This window comes from Pseudophryne corroboree, chromosome 2, assembly GCF_028390025.1.
Source record: "Pseudophryne corroboree isolate aPseCor3 chromosome 2, aPseCor3.hap2, whole genome shotgun sequence".
NCBI classification, from domain to species: Eukaryota; Metazoa; Chordata; class Amphibia; order Anura; family Myobatrachidae; genus Pseudophryne; species Pseudophryne corroboree.
Genome location: NC_086445.1, coordinates 172,400,029 through 172,427,673, shown reverse-complemented (window position 1 = coordinate 172,427,673; position 27,645 = coordinate 172,400,029). Strand labels below are relative to the sequence as shown.

The 27,645-nt window shown below is 45.6% G+C and overlaps 1 protein-coding gene across 6 annotated transcripts in view; it reads left to right on the top strand.

The window, feature by feature from the left end:
• The window catches only part of ASIC1 (acid sensing ion channel subunit 1), a 457,033-nt gene extending 430,328 nt beyond the window's left edge, over nucleotides 1-26,705 (top strand). For all 6 annotated transcript variants that reach the window (XM_063952026.1, XM_063952030.1, XM_063952028.1 and 3 more), the window contains 3 exons: nucleotides 405-484; nucleotides 601-705; nucleotides 22,702-26,705. In XM_063952026.1, coding sequence (XP_063808096.1) covers nucleotides 405-484; nucleotides 601-705; nucleotides 22,702-22,806 — 290 coding nt within the window. In that variant the 3' untranslated portion in view covers nucleotides 22,807-26,705. The remainder of the gene's footprint in view (nucleotides 1-404; nucleotides 485-600; nucleotides 706-22,701) is intronic.
• The last annotated feature ends 940 nt before the right edge of the window (nucleotides 26,706-27,645 follow it).

Sequence of the window (27,645 nt, the reverse complement as noted above, 5' to 3'; positions counted from 1 at the left end):
ACATTAGCCTTAATCAACCTGTGATGCCCTCTTGTTACTTGCAGGGCATTCTGGGAGATGTAGTCTAGCAGGTTGCTTTCAGCTGTTTTATAGGATGCATTTGCAGTATGATCCTCCTGCATGCTGTGCTCTGACCTGATCACACATTACAGTACATTCAGTATTCCATATCCACCTGCTTGTTTCCAAAATGATAATTGTTCTGAACCTAACACAGGATCCTCATTTACATTTTTATGACAGCTTGCCTTTATGTTCCGTGTTCCGTGCTTTCATCCTCCCCTCACTCCCCTCATCACAGTTTTTTTGCTGTTGAAGTTAATGACATGATTTCAGCATTGTCTCCCGAAGCATTCAGCCTGTTCTTACTCTCGTCTTATTGGTGCTGTGATTTCTTCCTGTAGGGGATATTGGGGGACAGATGGGCCTGTTTATTGGAGCGAGTATCCTAACAGTTCTTGAACTCTTTGACTATGTCTATGAGGTAAGATTACTCAGTGGCAGGAACTCTTGCTGAAAGCTCTTTATTTTCTCCTGCTAGTCATTACTGTATGTTGTTCCTATGGCAATGCAGGAATTAATGCTGATGTTTTTCTCCAGGTTTTGAGATACAAGCTGTGTGGAGGCGCAAAATGTGGGAAAGACTCAAAACGCAATAATAATGACAAGGGGGTGACATTAAGTATGGATGATGTCAAGCGTCATGTAAGTAACGCATTCATTTTTTGGAAAACTAGTTTTATTAATAAATAGGAAAGCTGAACATACATAATACTGTTGCCAAGGCCGTAGCTAGAGCTGTGAGACCAGTTTCTGTAAGCGGCACCGTAAAGCAAAAGCAAAAACGTCACATCCTTTTGAATTTAATAAAATGTCAGTTTTATTTCTCCTAATATATTGCTTGAATTAAATGTATTTTTGCTTAAATAAATCATGTGAGTGAGGGGACACTGTAAAAATGTATTTTACGTGTTTGTGCTTATTATATTGCTTGGAACATACTGACTGACTTTGTAAAGTGCATCTCTGGGAGAAGCCCGGAGAGGAGAAGCAGGTAGGCAGTGTTGGTTGAGGAGGCGGACGATTTGCATCATTAGGCAATTACCATAAAATGATGTCATTAACCCCCCCCCCCCCCTTCCCCCAACGGACCGCAAATTAACCGTATTTATTTCCCCATTCTGCCCACTTCACAAGGAAGTGGGCGGAATGCAGGAGCGGTGCCCACTATTACGGCCCCCTCCCGCCCAGCGACCGCCTCTGTCTCAGAGGCGATTGCTAGGCAGCGACGACTGCCATGCGCCGGCGCACTGCGGTGCCGGCGCATGCGCAGTTCCGACCCGATCGCTGCACTGCGACAAACTGCAGCGAGCGATCAGGTCGGAATGACCCCCATAGACTGTTGCACACAGATATACAACTGTTGTATATCAAATGAATCAGTCTTCCGCTGCATCCTAGGCACATCACACTGCAACTAAGGCACATTTTCAGCAAAGAAAGACACCGACACTAGCAGAGTTGCACAGGGACCTGGCGGCTCACTTGTGACAGGCATCTTGAGGCTAGAGGACACATCTGTGCTGAATTGGAGGTTTTTGACCATCCAACCAAAATAATAACTTTACTTATAACTTTATTCATTGCTTTATTAAATATGTTCTTATGAAGAAAAAATAATAATCCATGTCTCCAACTGGTCAGCCCTGCTGCTTCCCACTCTGTGCTCCATGCTCCACTTCAGGAGTGGGGGGTCAAGCAGAAGTGGAGCATATGGGAGAGAGGAGGTTGGCTGGCCCATATACTGCAGTTGGGGGCCTTCCTCTGGCAGGGGCGACTTGAGGCTGTATCCCGCAGGTAGTCCGTCAGAGATGTGAAGGGGCAAAGCCTTCCACTTGCTCTCTACCTGCCGTGTGCTAAACACATAGATCTAGCTTACTATATTAGATAGATAGATAGATAGATAGATAGATAGATAGATAGATAGATAGATAGATAGATAGATAACAAGTTATGCACTCACATTGTTGCCACCCAATTTCTCTGAAAGACAGCTTCATACGAGCAGGTCGGACATGTGTAAATTCACATCTGCGCATGCACTGTATGCAAAAATAAGAATTTACTCACCGGTAATTCTATTTCTCGTAGTCCGTAGTGGATGCTGGGGACTCCGTAAGGACCATGGGGAATAGCGGGCTCCGCAGGAGACTGGGCACTCTAAAGAAAGATTCAGTATTATCTGGTGTGCACTGGCTCCTCCCTCTATGCCCCTCCTCCAGACCTCAGTTAAGGAAACTGTGCCCGGAAGAGCTGACATTACAAGGAAAGGATTTTGGAATCCAGGGTAAGACTCATACCAGCCACACCAATCACACCGTATAACTTGTGATAAACTTACCCAGTTAACAGTATGAACAAGCAACAGAGCATCAACCAATGGATGCCAACATAACATAACCCTTTATCAAGCAATAACTATATACACGTATTGCAGAAAGTCCGCACTAGGGACGGGCGCCCAGCATCCACTACAGACTACGAGAAATAGAATTACCGGTGAGTAAATTCTTATTTTCTCTAATGTCCTAGTGGATGCTGGGGACTCCGTAAGGACCATGGGGATTATACCAAAGCTCCCAAACGGGCGGGAGAGTGCGGATGACTCTGCAACACCGAATGGGCAAACACCAGGTCCTCCTCAGCCAGGGTATCAAACTTGTAGAACTTTGCAAATGTGTTTGAACCCGACCAAGCAGCAGCTCGGCAAAGCTGTAATGCCGAGACCCCTCGGGCAGCCGCCCAAGAAGAGCCCACCTTCCTTGTGGAATGGGCTTTCACTGATTTTGGATGCGGCAATCCAGCCGCAGAATGAGCCTGCTGAATCGTGTTACAGATCCAGCGAGCAATGGTTTGCTTTGAAGCAGGAGCATCCAGCTTGTTGGATGCATACAGAATAAACAGCGAGTCAGTTTTCCTGACTCCAGCTGTCCTGGCAACATAGATCTTCAAAGCCCTGACTACATCAAGCAACTTGGAATCCTCCAAGTCACGAGTAGCCGCAGGCACCACAATAGGTTGGTTCAGATGAAAAGCTGACACCACCTTTGGCAGAAACTGTGGACGAGTTCGCAATTCTGCTCTGTCCATATGGAAAACCAGATAGGGGCTTTTACATGACAAAGCCGCTAATTCTGACACACGCCTAGCCGAGGCTAGGGCCGCCAACAGCATGACCACTTTCCACGTGAGATACTTTAGTTCCACCGTCTTAAGTGGCTCAAACCAGTGGGATTTCAGGAAACTCAACACCACGTTAAGATCCCAAGGTGCCACTGGTGGCACAAAAGGAGGCTGAATATGCAGCACTCCCTTAACAAACGTCTGAACCTCAGGCAGTGAAGCCAGTTCTTTTTGAAAGAAAATGGATAGGGCCGAAATCTGGACCTTTATGGACCCTAATTTCAGGCCCAAAGTCACACCCGACTGTAGGAAGTGCAGGAATCGACCCAGTTGGAATTCCTCTGTAGGGGCCTTCCTGGCCTCACACCAAGCAACATATTTTCGCCATATACGGTGATAATGTTTTGCTGTCACGTCCTTCCTAGCCTTTATCAGCGTAGGAATGACTGCTTCCGGAATGCCCTTTTCTGCTAGGATCCAGTGTTCAACCGCCATGCCGTCAAACGCAGCCGCGGTAAGTCTTGGAACAGACAGGGCCCTTGTTGTAACAGGTCCTGTCTGAGAGGCAGAGGCCATGGGTCCTCTGTGAGCATTTCTTGCAATTCTGGGTACCAAGAGGGTACCAATGAGTATTGTTCTCACTCCTCTTTTTCTTACAATTCTCAGCACCTTTGGTATGAGAGGAAGAGGAGGAAACACATAGACCGACTGGAACACCCACGGTGTTACCAGTGCGTCCACAGCTATCGCCTGAGGGTCCCTTGATCTGGCGCAATATCTTTTTAGCTTTTTGTTGAGACGGGACGCCATCATGTCTACCTGTGGCAGTTCCCATCGATTTGCAATCTGCGTGAAGACTTCCTGATGAAGTCCCCACTCTCCCGGGTGGAGGTCGTGTCTGCTGAGGAAGTCTGCTTCCCAGTTGTCCACTCCCGGAATGAACACTGCTGACAGTGCCAGCACGTGATTCTCCGCCCACCGAAGAATCCTGGTGGCTTCTGCCATTGCCACCCTGCTTCTTGTGCCGCCCTGGCGGTTCACATGGGCCACTGCCGTGATGTTGTCTGACTGAATCAGCACTGGTTGGTTTCGAAGCAGAGGCTCCGCTTGACTCAGGGCGTTGTATATGGCCCTTAGCTCCAGGATATTTATGTGCAGACAAGTCTCCTGACTTGACCACAACCCTTGGAAGTTTCTTCCTTGAGTGACTGCCCCCCACCCTCGGAGGCTTGCATCCGTGGTCACCAGGACCCAGTCCTGTATGCCGAATCTGCAGCCCTCGAGGAGGTGAGCACCTTGTAGCCACCACAGAAGAGACACCCTGGCCCTGGGGGACAGGGTGATCAACCAATGCATCTGAAGATGCGATCCGGACTACTTGTCCAGCAGATCCCACTGAAAGATCCTCGCATGGAACCTGCCGAAGGGAATGGCTTCGTAAGATGCCACCATCTTTCCCAGGACTCGTGTGCAGTGATGCACCGACACCTGTTTTGGCTTCAGGAGGTCCCTGACCAGAGTCACGAGCTCCTGAGCTTTCTCCTCCGGGAGAAACACCTTCTTCTGGTCTGTGTCCAGAATCATGCCCAGGAAGGGCAGACGCGTCGCAGGAATCAGCTGCGACTTTGGAATGTTCAGAATCCAGCCGTGCTGACGCAACACTTCCTGAGAGTGTGTTACACTGATCAGCAACTGCTCCCTGGACCTCGCCTTTATGAGGAGATCGTCCAAGTATGGGATAATTGTAACCCCTTGCTTCCGAAGGAGCACCATCATCTCCGCCATCACTTTGGTAAAAACTCTCGGTGCCGTGGACAGGCCGAACGGCAACGTCTGAAATTGGTAATGACAGTCCCGTACCACAAACCTGAGGTACTCCTGATGAGGCGGATAAATGGGGACATGCAAGTAAGCATCCTTGATGTCCAGCGACACCATAAAATCCCCTTCCTCCAGGCTTGCAATGACCGCTCTGAGCGATTCCATTTTGAACTTGAATTTCTTCAGATAAAAGTTCAGGGATTTTAAATTTAAAATGGGTCTGACCGAACCGTCCGGTTTCGGTATCACAAACATAGTGGAATAGTAGCCCCTTCCCCGTTGAAGGGGGGGGGACCTCTACCACCACTTTCTGGAGAAAAAGTTTGTGAATTGCCTCCACCACTATCTCCCTTTCCATGGGGGAAGCCGGTAAGGCCGATTTTAGGTAACGGTGAGGGGGCATCACCTCGAATTCCAGTTTGTATTCCTGAGACACAATTTGTATAGCCCAAGGATCCACCTGTGAGCGAACCCACTGGTGGCTGAAATGTCGGAGACGCGCCCCCACTACTCCTGGATCCGCCTGTGGAGCCCCAGCGTCATGCGGTGGACTTAGTGGAAGCGGGAGAAGACTTTTGTTCCTGGGAACTAGCTGCATGGTGCAGCTTTTTTCCTCTACCTCTGCCTCTGGCAAGAAAGGACGCACCTCTGACCTTCTTGCTCCTCTGCGAACAAAAGGACTGCATTTGGTAATACGGTGCTTTCTTAGGTTGTGGAGGGACATAAGGCAAGAAATTTGACTTCCCAGCCGTAGCTGTGGAAACTAGGTCCGAGAGACCGTCCCCAAACAATTCCTCACCCTTATAAGGTAAAACCTCCATGTGTTTTTTAGAGTCGGTATCCCCTGTCCATTGCCGAGTCCACAGGACCCTTCTGGCAGAAATGGACATAGCGTTAACTCTAGAGCCCAGCAGGCAAATGTCCCTCTGGGCATCCCGCATATATAGGACCGCGTCCTTGATATGTGCCAGGGTCAGTAGAACAGTGTCCCTGTCCAGGGTATCTAACTCCTCAGACAGAGAATCCGTCCATGCAGCTACCGCACTACACATCCAGGCCGAAGCAATTGCTGGTCTCAGCAGTGTGCCAGAATGTGTATAAACTGACTTCAGGATAGCTTCCTGCTTTCTATCTGCAGGATCCTTTAGGGCGGCCGTATCCGGAGACGGCAGGGCCACCTTCTTAGACAAGCGTGTCAACGCCTTGTCTACCCTAGGGGAGGATTCCAAGCGTAACCTGTCCTTTGGCGGGAAAGGATACGCCATGAGTAATCTCTTGGAAACTATCACCTTCCTGTCAGGGGAATCCCACGCTTTTTCACATAATTCATTTAATTCATGGGAAGGGGGAAAAGTCACTTCATGCTTTTTCTCCCCATACATATAAATCCTCTTGTCAGGGACAGGATTTTCCTCAGAAATGTGTAATACATCCTTCATAGCTACAATCATGTAGCGGATGGCTTTAGTCATTTTAGGCTGCAACTTTGCCTCATCGTCATCGACACTGGAGTCAGATTCCGTGTCGACATCTGTGTCAACTATCTGGGATAGTGTGCGCTTTTGGGACCCTGACGGCCTCTGCGCTGCAGGAGCAGGCATGGGTTGAGACCCTGCCTGTCCCCCGGTTACAGTTTTATCCAATCTGTTATGCAAGGAGTTTACATTATCATTTAACACCTTCCACATATCCATTCAATCAGGTGTCGGCACCGTCGGCGGCGACACCACACTCAGCTGCACTTGTTCTGCCTCCACGTATCCTTCCTCATCAAACATGTCGACACAGGCGTACCGACACACAGCACACACACAGGGAATGCTCTGACTGAGGACAGGACCCCACAAAAGGCTTTTGGGGAGACAGAGAGAGAGTATGCCAGCACACACCCCAGCGCTATATAACCCAGGGATTACACAGTACCTTAGTGTTTACCCTGTAGCTGCTGTTAATATATATACTGCGCCTAAATTTATGTGCCCCCCCCCCTCTCTTTTTTACCCTCTAAAGCACCTGAATACTGCAGGGAAGAGCCTGGGGAGCGTTCTTCCAGCGGAGCTGTGAAGAGAAAATGGCGCTGGTGTGCTGAGGAAGAAGGCCCCGCCCCCTCAGCGGCGGGCTTCTGTCCCGCTTTAATGTATAAAAAATGGCGGGGGCTCTGGCATATATACAGTCCCAGGCTGTATATATGCCTCTTTTTGCCAAAAAAGGTACTTAATTGCTGCCCAGGGCGCCCCCCCCTGCGCCCTGCACCCTACAGTGACCGAAGTGTGCGGTGTGCTGTGGGAGCAATGGCGCACAGCTGCAGTGCTGTGCGCTACCTTAAGTGAAGACAGGAGTCTTCAGCCGCCGATTTCGATGTCTTCATGCTTCTGCTGCTTCTGTTCTTCTGGCTCTGCGAGGGGGACGGCGGCGCGGCTCCGGGAACGGACGATCAAGGTTAGGTACCTGTTAGGTTCCTGGTGCTCAGAACAAGGGATATGTTATAAAGTGAGTCCAGAGCACCAGGACGTAATGCTGGGAAAGGGGAATGGAAAGGGAATAGCCCCTGGCGCCCTATCTCCGTTGTCTCGCCCGTGCTGTCAGTACACTCTTGCGAGACTATGGTTGCTTGAGCCCATGGCAGCCGCGTTTGAAGGGCGGATTACGTCTGCCCAACTTCGATGCCCCCTCAGGTCTTAATGAGAGACAAAGAGTGAACCGAGACAGGGTGATAACAAGGGGCCCTCTAACTAAACAACAAGGCCAGGGGCTACTAACAAACCTAAAACCAAAGTATGTGCGGCTTGCCGCCAAAGGAAAAGAACAACAAAGGAAATGCTGACCACACGCCGACACAATACTTTTGTGTACCGGCGGTGACAGCATAAGCAGAACCCTCTGCAAAACACCAGTGACAGAAATAATAACGGAATACAGCGGCCTAGGCCGACGGACGCGGCAGAGCCGCTACTCACGGAACCGGTACGAATACTGGCAAACGGACAGGAACCCCCAATACTGCCGACACAGACTCTCAGAACTGGAGGACAGGCAGAATCCCAAACGACAGACCGGTGGACACCAAGAAGCCAGAAACTCGACCAGGCATAGGCAAAGCCACAGGACTTCTGGACAGGAACGCTTCACGGCAGGACACGGGATCAGACACAGGAATCGACACAGGGACTGACACAGGAATCGACACAGGAAGCAGCTCGACAGACACTGCTTCACAGGAGCTCAGGAACTGGCAGGAACAAGCTCAGAACTCAAGCAGACTGGAAACCTAGAAATATCACCAGCGTCTGTGAATTGCACTCAGCCAGCATATAACAGAGAGGCCTAATTAATTATGTGATGCAGCTGCCCTGTTGCATGACTCCAAACTGACAAGATGCAATTAGCAGCCAGGTGAGGCAGAACACATGGGAACAAGCTGCAATTACATAGACTAACCACCGGCAACAAACAAGAGTATTCTTAAACAGAGCAACGGGAAATCCTGGCCTGCAAGACAACTTATAAACATAAAATAGGAATGAACCACTACCTGTGGTTCATAACAGTATCCTCTCCTTAAGGGAGAGCTCCAAGCACCCCATGACACCCACGGGGAACATAAACAGAAGTATAACATAAAATACCTAACCGACATGCAAAACAGTAATGAGCCACAGCCGTGGCTCATAACAGTACCTGTGTTCGATCCCTCTGGAGCTAATGGTGTCCAGTAGCCTAAGAAGCGCTACCTAGCTGCCGTGAATAGGTTTGCTTCTCTCCCCTCAGTCCCTCGTAGCAGAGAGTCTGTTGCCAGCAGAAGCTCTCTGAAAACAAAAAACCTAACAAAATACTTTCTTTTCTAGCAAGCTCAGGAGAGCCCACTAGGAGCACCCAGCTCGGCCGGGCACAGATTCTAACTGAGGTCTGGAGGAGGGGCATAGAGGGAGGAGCCAGTGCACACCAGATAGTACTGAATCTTTCTTTAGAGTGCCCAGCCCAGTCTCCATGGTCCTTACGGAGTCCCCAGCTTCTACTAGGACGTTAGAGAAAACTCTATGTTTGCATCTGTACACAGAGATCTGTCCTGCTCAGAATCAGCGCATAGTTCCCAGGCTCGGGCTTTTCTGGGAGCATGGGCGTGACAGCATGCTGTGAAAATGGTATAGCTACACCCCTGAATCGGTGGTTCAGCATGTAATGCATGTGTGGTATTCACGCACACTTGTAATGCATGTTACGCCCAAACGCATACTTGCCAATGCTCCTAGTGCCAGTACTCAAAACATTTCCTAGCTGCCCTACTATTCCGTACTGCAGTGGGAACCCTCCGCCATCTTGTTCAGCAATCCTGTTCACCATACTTACCTGATCTCCAAGAACATCCGGAAAACGTACAAATCTTTTGTGGGTCTCCCAGAAGCCTGGAAAATTAGGCAAGTCTCCCCGAGGCCGCCTGGACCACTCCGAAAGTGGTTGGCACCTGGCTATACTGGAGGATATTGACAAGTATGCTGTTTACCCTGCTGAATATCAATGGCTTGTCCAAAGCTTTGTAAATCTCCTCCTATGTGTATGTGCTTTGTGCTAGAGAGCTTTGACCTATCACAAGTTTTTTGCTTCAGAAACAGTAACGAAATCCTAATTGAAGGGCTTGTTCTAGATCTCTGAGAATAAATCTGGGGCGCGACCAGTAAGCAATGACAATTACTATACTATAATTCACATAGGGGAAAATTAGTATTCATATGTCATTCTTAATTAATCTCCATGATGAATACATGAAATTACTGAGTGTGATACGTTATACCAACGGACAGGATGCCAGCTGTTTGTATCGCGACAGCGGCATCCCACCTACCAGTATCAGGGTGATCGCTAAGAGTCGCCACACTTTGGGCTCTGTGGCTTGTTACACTCACCACAGGTTCTATTCTCACTCTATGGGTGTCATGGACACCCACAGGGGCGGATTGGGAACAAAAAGCGGCCCTGGAAAAATTTGTACTAGTAGCCCCACTTGGGCAGCACCAGAGGTGTAAGGTCTAGCCATGGGCCATGGCAGCAGCACCCTCCCCCCAAGACTTTCCAGATAGTGGGCATGTCCAGCATCAAAGGGGGAGTTAAATAGAAATAAAATTAAATATTATGAGCACATTATATGATACATCTTCAGAATTTAGGAAACTATATTATTCTTTAGAAAGATATATTTTCTTGCTTATTACACCAACCGTATCCCTATCACTATTCACTCAATCTTATATGTCAGCCAAGCAGGCAGACAGAGCATTCACTAGATCATCTGCAATCACAGGCTAAGTGGCAAAGTCATTTTCATATATGCAAATTATTTTGCATCTTATTCATTATGTCTATAATTTTGAGGAACATGTCCTCAAACATAACAGGCCCCACGGGTGCGTCAGCCCACCGGGGATCTTCCCTGTAAACCCTATGCCCAATCCGCCTCTGGACACCCACGAGTGGGAATATCCTTGTTGCGCTGTGATTCCGGCTGGTAGCATTGTCGGCTCTCAGGATTCCGGCGTCTGTATCCTCAATACTGGGATCCCGACAGCCGGCATTTTAACTACATCCCGAAATGGCTGTATGCTGAATGGAAAGTAATTTCCATGAGAACAAAGTAGTGCTCCCAACATGGCTGCCTCATCTGGTGGGTCTCGTGAATGGGTTGAAAAATACATGGACCTGACGGTTATCTAAGGACCCTACTCCTAGCATTAGGACGCTGCAACCTCTCATTTTATGTCATCTCTTCTAGGTGTAACCTATTCCACCCAGGGTAATCCTACATAGTGCACCCAAGACGGCTGCCTCGCCTGGTACCTTTTGTGGGTGGAATATACAACCTGTGGAAGTTAATAACCAAAATGTTCGCACCAACCCTGCATTATGCTTATTGTGTGCTATAGGTTTTGTTGCTGTTAATTATTTCTGTGTGGTTTTGTACTTGCTGTAATTCTAAATCCTTTGCACAATGTACCATGTTTTTGATTTCTGTAAAGCGACTTTGAGTCCTGCTGGAGAAAAACGCTCTATAAATAAAATTATTATTATTAGAAGTATTATTATTATTATTATTATTACTACACTCCCCTAATATAATCTCATAAAATGAATACGTTCGATTTACAAACAGCTGTAGATAGGGCTGTATATAAAGTCACGGTAGGAAACGTTATAGGCCATGCATGAGCCTGGGGTGAGGAGAACATTCCATTCGCTATATTAGATCTCTTGGACTGTGGCCTCATGTATTACTGTCTCCATGTAACATCTCATCATGAGCCGGATTCAGGTCCCGGTGCTTATACAGCGCATGCCACAAAGTACCGCCGCTTGGTACTTTGCGCATGTGCCGGACCTATACTGCTCATGTGCATTATGGGTCTGCGATGTTGGTCTCACTACGGCATGTCTGTGATTAACCGAATGATGCAGTTTGGGGGCGACATTCTAGTCACATACTGCACTAACCAGCGGACTGGGACTAAAAGTAGGCCCTGGCATTTAAAGCACACAGGCCCACCTAGGTGTCTGCATCTGGCTCCTGGCATAAACTCCTTCCCTTACTATTCCTGACTCCTCCTACTTCTTAATCTATACATAGAGAATTGCTCCCCCCCCTCCCTCCATACTGCGAATAGAAAGAGTACGCACCAAAGGCGCACAGCTAACATAGGGGGTGTGGTCTCACTAAGAAAAAGCATGTCCACATAATAGTACCACCAGTTCAAAATTCAAATTATACCACACAGTAATGCCCCTAATAACACATTATGCCACACAGTTTCGACCCTAATAACACATTCTGACACACATTATACCACACAGTAATGCTCCATATAACACATTATACCGCACAGTATTGCCCCCTAATAACACATTATGCCACACAGTAATGCTCCATATAACACATTATACCGCACAGTATTGCCCCCTAATAACACATTATACCACACAGTAATGCTCCATATAACACATTATACCGCACAGTATTGCCCCCTAATAACACATTATGCCACACAGTAATGCTCCATATAACACATTATACCGCACAGTATTGCCCCCTAATAACACATTATGCCACACAGTAATGCTCCATATAACACATTATACCGCACAGTATTGCCCCCTAATAACACATTATGCCACACAGTAATGCTCCATATAACACATTATACCGCACAGTATTGCCCCCTAATAACACATTATGCCACACAGTAATGCTCCATATAACACATTATACCGCACAGTATTGCCCCCTAATAACACATTATGCCACACAGTAATGCTCCATATAACACATTATACCGCACAGTATTGCCCCCTAATAACACATTATGCCACACAGTAATGCTCCATATAACACATTATACTGCACAGTATTGCCCCCTAATAACACATGCCACACAGTAATGCTCCTTATAACACATTATGCTGTACATTATGTTACACATTAGTAGTGCCCATATCTCACATTATGCTACACATTAGTAGTGCCCCTTATACACACATTATGTAATGCTGGGTACACACTAGCAGATATATTGGCCAATCAATTGATCAGTCAATATATCTTTTGCTGATCTGCAGGTGTGTACAAGCAATATGTCTGTGAACGACATCTTTCACAGATGTATTGCATTTGCTGTATAGCACAGCAGATGGCCAATATATCTGCAGATATATTGGTGCATCTTTCTGTATGTATGAACGGGTGTAGTATGTTATTCCGGCTGTCGGGATCCTGGCGCCCAGCATACCGGCGCCGGGATCCCGACCGCCGGCATGCTGGCAGCAGGGCGAGCGCAAAAGAGCCCCTTGCGGCCTTGCTGCACTCGCCACGCTGCGGGCACGGTGGCGCACTACGTGCGCCACGCTATTTATTCTCCATCCAGGGGTGCCGTGGACCCCCAAGAGGGAGAATAGTTGTCGGTATGCCGGCTGTCGGGATTCCAGCGCCGGTATACTGAGCGCCGGGATCCCGACAGGCGGCATATCAAATGCTTCCTGTATGAACAACCACCATCTGCTTATATAGCTGCAGATTGATTGAACAGCATACTGTATATATCTGCCAGTGTGTACCCAGCTTAACACATAAATGCCCCTTACACTTTATGCCACACACAGAATTGCCCCTCACACATTATGCCACACGCAGAATTGCCCCTTACACATTATGCCACACACAGTAATACTCTTCCATTGAATCCCCGGATGTGCCTGTCCCATTCTGCATGTTGAACACGGGGCCACGTTCACACATTGTGATCTGTGCTTACCCATATAAACAGGGGCAATAGAACAAAACTATTCTCATGCCATCATGAAATTGTATTTACAAAGTGAGGTTAAAATGTAACACTTTTATAAATGAGCACTTTTATATATGTTCTGATCCTTTACCCTCATATTATTTCTTGCTTGAAAAAAAATAGGTCGTCTGGTAATGGCTGCATACAGAAAAGAGCCATGAAGCATGGTGACAATGTCCAAAAACATGCAGCTTGATAAATAACTTGCCTAGATTTAATAAATGGTTTCACAGTATTTAAATATTAGATACTGTATGTTCAGAAGACAATACTGGCTAAGAAGACAATAAGACATCTTATATCCACTTCTTCGAACAGTCATTACCTTCAATGTACAAACAAGGGATAGGGAGGAAAACAAAGTGCAGCAGAAAAGAAGGAGAGGAGTCACAGACCAGAGTTACATGGAGCGTGAGGCGGACAGTGTAGGGAACAGTAAGAGAGGGGTGGTGGATTAAAAGAAGGGAACACAGAGAAACTGGGGAAGCACAAGAGGAGAGGAAAGGTGTAGGGTATAGGAAGGAGGGAGAATAGTAAGAGTCGGATGAAGAGTCACAGGGCCCAATTCAGACCTAATTAGTGCTGTGCTTTTTCGCACAGCAGCCACTCAGGTCTGAACTGTGCATGCGCCAGTGCTGCAGTGCACCGGCGCATGCCAGACAGCCAACAGCCATCTCAGCCCTGCGATCGCCTCTGCCTGATTGACAGGCGGAGGTGGTCGCTGGGCGGGAGGGGACGGGCTGTCGGCGTTAAGCCGCAGTTTAGGGGCGCGGTCCGGGCAACGCAGGTGTGCCTGGACCGTGCGGGGGGTGGGCCGTGCTGGGCGTCCCCCCACATGTCTATGGGCCTAATTCAGACCTGATCGTAGATGTGCTAAATTTAGCACATCTACAATCGGGTCTGAATTAGGCCCACAGTGAGGGTGATCAAGGGAGAGTCCAGAGAAGTGCAGATGTGATAAATGGGGAGGTGAGGAAAGGTGCAGAGTATAGGATGAAGGGTTACAGTGAGGGTGATCAAGGAGAAGTGCAGATGTGATAGATGGGGAGGAGAGGAAAGGTGCAGAGTATAGGATGATGGGTTACAGTGAGGGTGATCAAGGAGAAGTGCAGATGTGATAGATGGGGAGGAGAGGAAAGGTGCAGAGTATAGGATGATGGGTTACAGTGAGGGTGATCAAGGAGAAGTGCAGATGTGATAGATGGGGAGGAGAGGAAAGGTGCAGAGTATAGGATGAAGGGTTACAGTGATGGTGATCAAGGAGAAGTGCAGATGTGATAGATGGGGAGGAGAAGAAAGGTGCAGAGTATAGGATGATGGGTTACAGTGAGGGTGATCAAGGAGAAGTGCAGATGTGATAGATGGAGAGGAGAGGAAAGGTGCAGAGTATAGGATGATGGGTTACAGTGAGGGTGATCAAGGAGAAGTGCAGATGTGATAGATGGAGAGGAGAGGAAAGGTGCAGAGTATAGGATGAAGGGTTACAGTGATGGTGATCAAGGAGAAGTGCAGATGTGATAGATGGGGAGGAGAGAAAAGAAACCAGCGTGGCAGTAAATGCATATAACACTTACCAACACCAGACCTGATGCCGCCCGTGCCAGGACAGTTATAACACCGCCCACACGTCTAATCTAAATTGCAGTGTAAAAATAAAGCAGCCAGTATTTACCCTGCACAGAAACAAAATAACCCACCCAAATCTAAGGGGCCCTACACACTGGTCGACCCGCCGCCGAGCTGCCCGACGGCGGATACGGCCGACGAGCGACCCGGCGGCGGGGGGGCAGTGACGCGGGGAGTTAAGTTTCTTCACTCCCCCCGTCACGCGGCTCCATTGAAGTGCAGGCAAATATGGACGAGATCGTCCATATCGGCCTGCATGCACAGCCGACGGGGGACCAGCGATGAACGAGCGCGGGACCGCGCATCGTTCATCGCTGGAGCCTCCACACTGAAAGATATGAACGAGATCGTTCATATCTTTAAAAAAATCGGCATGTGTGTAGGGCCTATAACTCTCTCTGCAAATGTTATATCTGCCCCACCTGCAGTGCACATGGCTTTGCCCAACTGCTAACAAATTTGAGGCTGCGATTAACTCTGAATTACTCCCTGAGTGTGATAAAATGTTATCTGATCATACAATTTACATGCAATTAGACCCATCCATTCAAGTTGGGCAAGCATACCGATATCTGGATCCCTGCAGCAGAATGCTGGTAGGGGGTAGCGAGTGCAACAAAGCAGCAAACTCGGTAGCTTGCTGCGCTCACTACAGATTCTGTTACCACTCTATTGGTGTCATGGACACCCATGAGTGGGAATAGACCCTGTAGGTAGGCATTCTGACTTCGTCATTTTGAGCGCTCGGGATTCCGGCGTCGGCATGGTCACATGACCGCTTCCCATCCATTCACATGACTGGAAATAGTGTTGTAATACAGGTTGAGTATCCCATATCCAAATATTCCGAAATACGGAATATTCCGAAATACTGACTTATTTGAGTGAGAGTGAGATAGTGAAACCTTTGTTTTTTGATGACTCAATGTACACAAACTTTGTTTAATACACAAAGTTATTAAAAATATTGTATTAAATGACCTTCAGGCTGTGTGTATAAGGTGTATATGAAACATAAATGAGTTGTGTGAATGTAGACACACTTTGTTTAATGTACAAAGTTATAAAAAAATATTGGCTAAAATGACCTTCAGGCTGTGTGTATAAGGTGTATATGTAACATAAATGCATTCTGTGCTTAGATTTAGGTCCCATCACCATGATATCTCATTATGGTATGCAATTATTCCAAAATACGGAAAAATCCGATATCCAAAATACCTCTGGTCCCAAGCATTTTGGATAAGGGATACTCAACCTGTACTAAATCTCCCAACAGAAATATATTTATAACATAGAACAAAGAAAAACTGAAAACTAGAATGTGACTAATAGCATACAGATGCTTGTAGTTTAACTTTTATATGCCATAAGGCACATAGGGCCTGATTCATGTTTGTAAGTAAAGCAAACAAAGCAAGTAACTTAAGGGGGTACACACAGAGAGATCTGTGCTTAATTTTTAAGCAATATGACTAGATTGCTTACATATTAAGCATAGATCTCTCCGTGTGTATGCCCATAGTGATAGCGATGCGCTGGACCACGCGTCGCTATCGCCGGTTCTAGATTGTGCCTGCAGGCAGGCAAAATCTAGTCAGGTTGCTCACTTCACCGCTGTGTAAAGTGAGCGGCCCCCCGTCCTCCCCCCTCCGCTCAGAACACATTGTGCTAAGTGCCGAGCGGGGGGAGAGATGTATGCTGAGCGGTATGTCCTAGATCGCTCAGCACACATCTCTAAAGTTTTTCACCCAACTTCCCCCCCCTCCCTTCCCCTTGTGTCTGGAACAAACTATGTTGCCATGCAAGGGGAGCAAATACATGTATATTTTTTCTGTGCATGGTAAATACTGGCTGCTTTTGCATGTAGCCCGAAAATTTGTACAGCTGTATTTTTACACTGCAATTTATATTTCAGTTTGGAAACACTCCACCCAAATCTAAATCATTCTGCACATGTTACATCTGCCCCTCCTGCAATGCTACATAGTTTTGCCCAGTTGCTTGCTTTTTTGCTATACTTAACATGAATCAGTCCCATAACAGGGCCGAAACTAGGATTTTTGTCACCCGGGGCAAGGTAGTCATTAGACACCCCCACCCCCCCACCCCCAAAAAAAAAAAAAGATTATTTTTTTCCCAATAAATAAATAAAAAAATAAAAAAATGAACATTTTAAAATAAATAAATAAATGAATAAAAATATTTTATATATATATATACAAAGAACCCAGCACTCACCAAAGTAAACTCACTTAGCCTCAACAATTCAATAAATAAGGTGGGGTACCTTGAAAATCGGTATGCAGGCTTCCGTGCATTGGCCAATCCACTAACTAAACCCCCATCATTTATTTATTGAATTGTTGAGGATAAGTGAGTTTACTTTGGTGAGTGCTGGGTTCTTTGTATTTATTAGAGCGATGTGGTCATGGGCTACATGCACCCCGCCCTGTGAGTGGTAAGTACAGCTGTGTACCCCGCTTTTGTGGTGGAGAGTGCTGTGTTACATGCACCCCACCCTGTGAGTGTTAAGTGCATAGCTGTGCCCCGCTTCTGGTGTGGTGAGTGCTGTGGTTTTTTCTCTGTGTGTATATATATATATATATATATATATATTTTGGAACAGGTGAAGTGGCACTCACTATATATCCAAAGTCATCTGCTGGGGTGCCAAAATTCCAGGGTAAAACTTGTATCCGCAAGGTCCCGTTATACATTCAATTCAATATAAGGAAGGCACTCACCAGACTTGTAATGCAAAAAGAATTGTTTTATCAAATCTCACATCAGCAGCTTAATCGTGGTTGGTCGACGTTTCGGTCCCATACCGGACCTTTTTCCAGACCAGTGTATTGTGATTCTGACGACTGTATACACTGGTCTGGAAAAAGGTCCGGTATGGGACCGAAACGTCGACCAACCACGATTAAGCTGCTGATGTGAGATTTGATAAAACAATTCTTTTTGCATTACAAGTCTGGTGAGTGCCTTCCTTATATTGAATTGAATATATATATATATATATATATATATATATATATCTCTTTCAGAACTTTTTTACCTGAAAAATTGCCTTTTATAACATAAATTTCATATCCAGGAAAAAGTGTCCCCATTTTACACAGTACGACAGGCAAGTGTCCCCATTTTACACATTGCGGCAGACAGGTGACCCCATTTTACACATTGCGGCAGACAGGTGTCCCCATTTTACACATTGCGGCAGGAAAAAGTGTCCCCATTTTACACATTGCGGCAGGAAAAGGTGTCCCCATTTTACACATTGCGGCAGGAAAAAGTGTCCCCATTTTACACATTGCGGCAGACAGGTCCCCATTTTACACATTCCGGCAGGTGGTGGGGAGAGGGAGGGAGAGAGAGAGAGAGGGAGGGAGAGGGGCTGACTTACATTTGAAGCGGTTCTCGCCGCTCTTCAGCCGCCTCTCCCTCCTCGTCTGCGCGGCTCCCCCTTCTCCCTCCTCCCGAGTGCCCAGCTCGGGGGGCGGGGTTTCGTGGAATGACGCGTTTGCGTCGTGACGTCACGACGCAATCGCGTCATTCCGCGAAACCCCGCCCCCCCGAGCTGGGCACTCGGGAGGAGGGAGAAGGGGGTTTCAAAGCACAAAGAAGTGCCGCGGCGCTGCACTGGCGCATAGGGAGAGGGTGTTAGGGGGTCTCGGCGCCCCCTCCAATCCGGCGCCCAGGTCGCCTGCCCCCCTAACCCCCCCCTAGTTTCGGCCCTGCCCATAATTATGAACTCTTTAATCATACTTGCTTGTTGGCTTGACTGTAGGTAGTTTTGTGTACCAGCCGGTCACAGCCATTATCCACTTGTTGGGTACAAAATAATTTGGGCAAACAGTTGGAAAAAGCGAAACATGACTTTATAATATTAAAAACACACCATGCCTTTTAAGGTACAATACAGAGGGATTCAACCCCTCATTGCCCACTAAACACCCCTATCAAAAAGGAGCATACATTCACCATTCTCTCAGATAAATGATCCTTAGGTTGAGGCCACAGGATTCACTCCTCTACAAGAAGGTAGGGACCAAGCCTAATGTCTTTTTGTGTTTGGCATGTGTATAAAATGTCAAAGGGTAAATGCATCAAACTGCTAAAGAAAAGAAAATGGTAGCTAGAAGCTGATTGTTTACGTCTCCTCCTGTTCTTTTTAGAAGGTTTGATACATCTTTTCCAAAGTTTGCAGAGGGTTAAAGAGCCAAGGTATCAGCAATGATCCATGACCATGACCAGTCAGACAATGGCTGTAATGTCCCAAGCTAAAGACTCCTGTTACCTTCTGTCACTTGCCTGGTTCCCACAGTACAGGGCGTGTGAACAGTTTCTATGGTGCCAGTAGCCCGGAGATTGCAATGAACCCAAGTGACATTGCATTTTTAGTTGGCATAGTTTAGATTGCAGCTGTGCCTAGTAAAACCCAGCTGGTAACCATTAAGAACAGTTACAATGATATAACATTAAAACGTACATTAACATTAGCAGTACCATGCGATTTAATGCCAAGGGGGCTTAACATTTATTTCCAGGCTACCACCCTGCTATACATAACCTTAGCGCCAGGGTGGAATTATATTGGGTTTTTTTACTCCTTCATTTCAAGATCGCACATTTTAAAATACTGCTTTTAAAATAATATGCACTACGATAGTGTACACGGTTAATGAATCTAGAAGAGGTGAGCATGACTGTTAATGCATTCCTACTTATTCTGTTGGGATAGAGAGGACAGGATCAAACTGCCTTATTAAGTAATACCAGAGCTGTAACAAGCGGTGTGTGAGAGCAGTGTCACCACACAAAGCACAGGGCTCTGTGAGCGGCACCGTCTCCTCCCCGCGCTCCTTGCTTCTAGCTAGCAGGGTGCCCAGAACGGCATCCTGCAGCCAGTATAATAATTATTATTATATTATTAATATAGCACTCTTTCTCCAATAAGACGTAAGGCGCTTAACAGATAGAATGAACATAAGGCCTCATTCATGTTTGTAAGGAACTGCTCAGCCGTAAGGAAGTGGCTGTGCAGTTCCATCTTTTTAAAATTGTGATGCAGCAGGATGTGTCTGTAGGAGATGGACTCTCCTATTAGCATTAGCGATGATCCGAGTGCTGCATCTGAGGACGCAGCTTTGGATCACCCTCTCTACCATCACTACCATCACGACCATCAGTCATTATTTGTGCTGGTTACAGGCTTTGGCCAGCCTGCATAAGCTGAAGCCTACTCAGGCTGGCCATATGATTCGGACACCGGAGTCCCGGAAGTCTTGTGTCCGACAACACAGACCCTGGACTCGTGCTGGGTGCCGACCCAATCTGCCCTCCAAATGCCACAACATGACAATCATGCTGAGGCTGACAGGGGGCTACGAGTGACAATGCAAGACCCGTTCTGCACAAGTGCAGAATGAGTCTTGAACCTGCGCAGACCCCCAAACATTGTATTTGCTCAAACCATCGGGTATGAATACAAATATGAATCAGGCCCATAATACAGTACAGAAACAATCAAATACAGAAAAGCTTTTCCTAAAATACAGAGAGCATGCAGATACTAAAGGGACATTAAGGGAATGCGGAAGTAAACAGGAAAGGATGTTTATGAAGGATTCTAGAGTGGGGGCCTCTTGAACTGTATTGGGAAGCGAGTTCCATAGAGTTGGAGCCACATGGCTAAAAGCTCAGCCCCCAGTTGAAGTATGGGAGAATCTAGGTACTTCTAAAAGTCAATCATCTACAGATCTCAGTAATCGAGCAGGGCAGAATGAAATCAGAAGCTGTTGCAGGTAACTTGGGCCTTGGTTATGTAGGGCTTTGAAGTCAGTAAGCCAACCCTGAAAACGATTCACCATCTCATAGGCAGCCAGTGGGGAGAGTATAGAATGGGTGCTATGTGGCTTGAATGGCTTCAGTTGGTTAACAGCTTGACAGTTGCGTTTTGTACCAACTGTAAGGGATGCAGTCAGGTGACCGGCAAGGGGCCCAGGGCTATTCCTGCTTTGTTGCACTCGCCTCCCTGTTGGCATCCTGGCGGCCAGGATCCCGGCGTCGGTATGCTGCCCGCCGGGATCCTGACAGCCGGTCACCCTACCCCAGGGATGGGGAACCTTCGCCCTCCAGCTGTTGTTGAACTACACATACCAGCATGCCTTGCTACAGTTTTGCTATTTGGCCATGCTAAAACTGTTGCAAGGCATGCTGGGATGTGTAGTTCAACAGCAGCTGGAGGGCCGAAGGTTCCCCATCCCTGCCCTACCCCAACCCACTGTAAGAGTTGTAATTCTTTTGCTGGAAGACCAAGTAGAGGGCATTGCAGTAGTCTAATTTTGATGATACAATTGCATGTATGACTTTTAGCAGGTCTTCAGAGGGAATTAAGTGCTTGATTCTGGCTCTGTTCCTCAGATGAAAGAATGAGGATATGATTGTGACTGATACCTAATGTTTAAGTGTCAAGCCGCCATCCAGGACATCAGCGAGATTCTGCACATGATCAGTGTTTTGTAATTCTGAACCTCCAGCATAGCCAACCAAGTCAAGTTGTTTGGCTATGCTACAATCTTGTCCCTTGATATTGTGGTCCTATCATAAGGACCTATGTTTTATCAGGATTCAGTCACAGCCAATTGCCAATCATCCAATCCTGGAGCTCAGCCAGACAGCCATTTATGGTTGTTATTTGGGTTCTCAGTACCCTGTGCAAAGTACAGTTGTGTATCATCTGCATAGTAGTGGTAGATTAGGCCATGACATCTGATTATTTCACCCAGTGGTAGCATGTATACTGCAAAAAGCATGAGGTATAGTATAGAACCTTGTGGAACACTACATGGCAGTGGCCCTGGTGACAATGAGTGCATTTGAACCAGCGAATGACTGTGTAGTCCAATCCACAGAAATTTTTCAGGTGCTTAATAAGAATCCCATGGTCCATAGTATCAAATTCTGCAGAGAGATCCATAATGATCTCTGGCCATCGGAAGATCATTAAGCACACATATTAGGGCTGTTTCAGTGCTATGTCTTCCCCTGAATCCTGACTGTAATGTATCATAGATATCATGGGTTGTCAGGCGGGTTTCCAGTTGAGTTGCAACCACTTTCTCAATAATCTTTCCTAGAAAAGGAAGGTCTAATACCAGTCTGCAGTTGGTCATGCAGTTAGGATCTAAATTAAGTTTCTTTAAGAAGAGGTCTAACAATTGCTTCCTTTAGTTTTTCAGGAAAAATACCCATCAGCGAAGAGCAGCAAATACAGGGCCAATTATGTTTATACACCCTATTAGAAGCTTGGTTGAGGTAGGGTCCCGATCACAAGTGGTGGGACGCAGCATTCGGGCAAATTCAGCAATCACTGCAGCAATGCCCCCTGAAGCATCCTTTGATCGGCACCCTGGTGCTTGGTGGGCCATACATCATGCACTTAGGGGGTGGGGCGGGAACAGGAGCCCTGTTTCATCACTTAGTAATACATTACCATTCTATGCAGTTGTATTCTTGTTCATGTCTTGCTGAGTGCTGAAGAAAATAACTTTAAGATTGTCACAAAGGATCAATAAAGGTAGCTGACCAGGGAAATCTGTGTACAGCCCTTCCCATAAAGTTATTAGAATTACTTTTGCAACATACGGGACATTGATTTCTGAGGGGTTTTTCATTACGACTTTACACGTTTCCTGTAGTGTTCGCTGTAGTAATGAATACAATCTTCTCATTACAGGCTCCGTGTGAAGGTGTGAGAGGGCACCCAGCAGGAATGAGCTACACAGCTAACATTCTCCCCCACCACGCCGTTCGTGGAGCATTTGAAGACTTCACATGCTGAGACCACATCCTGAAACAGCTGAGAGAGCAAAATCATCTTCTGAAAGTAACAAGAGCAAATGAGAAGTGGACATGAGAGCACAAGAGCAGGATGAAAATCTACATAACCAAAAATGGCTTCATCGTAATTCAAGAACAACTGTGTAATGAGAACTTGAATGTGCCCTGAGAGTGTGAGAGAACTATTCTTGATAAGCCGCAAAAGATCGACTGAGAATCAGTCTCATCCCCTCCTCCTCCCCGTGACACAGAAAACTTGCTAATGACAAGAGGAAATATCTGGGCAATACTCATATCTTAGAAGCCAGTTTTTAATAGTCAGACGTATTCAACATGTATCAAAGACACATATCCCCAAACCAGAGATATTTCAAAATGGAAGTGTGTATTGAGAAAGATAACATAAACGCATCTTTATCCCAGAGATTCATACGGTATTCATTACTGCAACAGAAAACACAACTAAGGAAGATGATGGCACCATTTACTTAACTGGTGTGTTAAACTACACAGGTTCACATGTAAAAAAGTACAGGATGCCATATCACTAATACAGGGATAAACCGTTTAAGCAGCACGCACTGAGCCAAATCCACAGGAGAGCCAACAGAGTGGGCATAATGCAACATCTGGATCACTGACTATGACAAAAGCAATTGGTTGGGATAGGATACAAATCAAAATACATGATCGCTGCCTTCTGGAAGCAACAGAACACACAGCAGAACAATTACAGAAAAGCACTGGAAGAAGAAAGGAAGCCGAAAAGGAAACATTATTTTATCTGTCCGATATAAATCCTAAACAATTCCAAAGTGCAGCCTATGAGGTAGTCACTGAGCTGACATAATCTTCTATGTAATATAGATAATAGTACAGAATGAGCAGAAACACTAAATGATATTATATCTGTTTACCAACATCTAAGCAAATGGTCAGTGCACTGCAGATACTTGTCTCCTAAATCTAATGGAAGATTCCATATATATATATATATATATATATATATAATATATATATATATATATATATATATATAAAGTTCCAATAGTCCATCATTGTGAATCCTCATGTTTCATGACAGAAAGTTATCTCCCCCTGTAGTACATGATAAGGTAATCTTACATGATAAGGTTATCATCTATGCTGCAGAAAGGGGTGAGGATGCCGTTACACCCACGGTCTTCCCTACATTTGAATGACACCTGACTGAGAATACCAACCATAATCCTCAGTGGGTTGCGTTCTGTAATTTCATGTTTATTTGGGGATTTATTTTTCACAGAATAAGGTAGATATTATCTATATACTCCAATATTAGCTAGGTATCGCCAATTAGTCTTATATTATTAGGGGATTCTGTGTAATTTACCTACTCCTGCTAATGACAGCATACATGCACTCTCCTGATGGGTGTCAATCTCCACTCATGTATGGGATGGTCGGAGGTCTGTTCTAATCTTCATGTGTGTCTTCCTATTAATTGAACCTAGATTTTTTTCTGTCAAAATTGATTACCTCGCTGATCCCGATACAGAAGTGTCTTCCCATAAATTGCCGCAGTTCCCTTATTACCAGAGATATTTCCTTGTTAATCCTAGGTGGTTGGTACCAATGGCCATTGGGCTATTTCCCTATTGTGTGCTCTCCCTGGTTGTACAAGATTTCGCTCTCTGTCTCTTGCCTCTCAGTTTCCCGATACTGTGAAGTGTACATTCCCCAGTATTCCGGAAGTGACAAAACACCTTAAACTGTGACGTTCACTGAAGTTAGATTATTGACATCCGTGGCGTTGTCAGTACTCTGTGAATGTGAACTGTCAGATTAGGGTAATCCTAGGTCATTTACAACAGCAGGTTGAATGAATGGAGATAATAGTGTTGATGATTCCAGACCAATCAATCACTTCCAGTTTTCCATCCCGTAGAAATAGCTGATGATTGTTGAACAAAGTGGCCTTGGAGCCCGACCTTGGGGTGCTACAAAGTATTACTACTTCGGTACTTTAAAAGACTCTTAAAGAGGGGAACGGACATAACTTTATATGTGTTTACTATCCATGGTCACATTGATTGTACTATGAGAAGACAGTGTGAACCCATGCCAGAATCCAGACCTAATGTACCCCAGAAAGGTGACCTGAATCTTTTACCCTTGGAGGATTGATCACTGTGATGGTAATGTGGCAGACACTGACCACCCTGGGGATAAGAAACGTGGATCAGCGGCTGCAGACCTCGACCGCTGCTGCTCGGTGAACTCAGAAATGATTATTTAGAAGCCTGGGACTTCTCTTGTGACTAGGAACCTTCAATTTGCCTTTCTTTATGCCATTCTCATCACTGGAACCTCCTCACCCCATACCAAGTGTAAATCGATACAATCCCACCAAAACATTATACTGTATACACATGTTCTTTATATATCTGATTGATAAGTATTCCCATAAAAACATATCACTAGTTAAAGATGATATTTCCAGACATTAAAGAACTACATATCACAGCATAACTCAACAGCTGGGAAGCCACAGATTCCCTGTGCCTGGTCTGGTGCCATGTCTAAAATGATTACAATGTTATCACAGAAGAAATGTCTTTGAGATTCAACAAATATATCATCAGTTTAGATGAGGCTATTTAATAGGAATGGCAGCTACTGTTTCTAAACTAGCTTTTAATTGGCTATGGCAGATTATTCATGATGGTCACTTTCTTAGGCCCAGATAATAGCAATACACCACTGTTGCTGCATGTGCTACATGGGCAGCCCTGCCCCTCCCCCACAGCAAATGATAACAATTATTCATGACACCACCAACATCTTTGCTACACTTTTGGCTTAATTATCAGTTTTCACAGAACATGATTTTTTTCGCCAGTGTCACTGGCACAAAAATCCTCATAAGACTTTATAAGACAATGCATCCTTATTCAAATAAGTAACATGTAGTCATCATTTATTTAACGGGCAAACAAAAAGTATTCCCAAAACTAATAACCATTTAGATAAAGTAGACTTATGACTAAGGGTAGAGATGTTTTTATTTTTAATCTTTTTATTTCAATAAAAAGATACTAACAAACATAGGGCATATTCAACAAGGGCCTAAATGCAGGGCCTGGTTTTACCACTACCGCTAGGTGTGCCACTGTCATCTCTCTGCATATACTGAGGCCCAACCACTTACAGTACTGTCCGTATTGTGGTTCATTTTAGAAGTTCCCTGTATTGGGATGAACACTACTCAATTAATTAAAATCAGACCTTGGTATTTTGATCACCTCATGTCGGCAAATTGGTTTCTCTACCTCTCACAAGATCAGGGCATGAATAAAGGAGCTTTTACCCCACATATTTAATTAGCAAACGACATGGTACTGTGGAGACGCACTAACCAGTTCAGGACAAAACAGAACCTCAGACAGTAATTCACCTAGTAAGTGACATCCTACACACATACACAGACGTCCATCCTGTGAGTCAGTCAGTATAACCATACAGGAATAGCTGTCAAAATCATTTCTTCACGTGGCCTAACTTAAACATTTCCTGAAAAACTGTGTGTAAATGCGAATATGTATGTGTTTATGCAGAGTGTGTTTATTTGGGGTAATTTAAAGAGGAGTCTCTGTTTTTAGTTCATTATTTTATAATTCTTTTTTATATTTTTCCATCACTTATAAATATATGAATAGATGAAATCAGTGTATATGTATATATATATATGTATAAAATTCAGTGTATATAATCTCGGGTTGGGATTGGGGGGCGCTGCTCCATGATTTCCTGTGAAGAATGATAACTACACAGGAATATATGTACATTACATACTGAGCACAAAATGGTAAAGCAATGTATACTCAGAACTGATATAAAGGACGATATTACTATGGAAAAGTGTCTGTTATTGTGCAAATCCTTCTCAAAGCCACAAAAATATATCTGTTTTTTTTGTAATAAGAGTTCCATTTTCATTTATAATGGTGACAGATGTAATTTTAGAATTGCTTTGATCTTGCTGTGATGGGGGTGGGGCCTAATGAAGTGGAGAGCCAGCCCGGCCCCCAAAGCTGTCAGCATCATCTCCTCCCTGGGCTTCTCCTGGATCGGAGATTAACAATGTAGCCAAGTATGGATATTACTGTGGGGTGTATTTATTATGATGTTCCATTTTTCATCCAATATCTTACAGATGTCCAGTATTGGACCAATAGTTCAAAAGCCCCACTTGCACTGTTGTGTTTTTGCCCTGCCACGGGACAGGTAATTCTGTTTGTGGCACCGGGTTTGAAAGTTCCTGTGTAGGAGACTATTTCCCAATGACACTGTGAAGTCTGATGTCAGCAGTGAGGTCAGGTCAGACACACAACAAGACAGACAAGCGGTTTGGGTCCTCCCATTGACTGGAGACCCCATTGTGGATGTCTCAGAGAGGACAGAAGATGCTTAACAAATGTCATCAAATGAGGCCTGACTACTGTATAACAGTCAGAAGTAGAGACAGATGTCTGTTTTTGTTTTGGATTCGGTTCCGCGGCCGTGTTTTGGATTCGGACGTGTTTTGGCAAAACCTCCCTGAAAATTTTTTGTCGGATTCGGGTGTGTTTTGGATTCGGGTGTTTTTTTTACAAAAACCCCTCAAAAACAGCTTAAATCATAGAATTTGGGGGTCATATTGATCCCATAGTATTATTAACCTCAATTACCATAATTTCCACTCATTTCCAGACTATTCTGAACACCTCACACCTCACAATATTATTTTTAGTCCTAAAATTTGCACCGAGGTCGTTGGATGACTAAGCTAAGCGACCCAAGTGGCCGACACAAACACTTG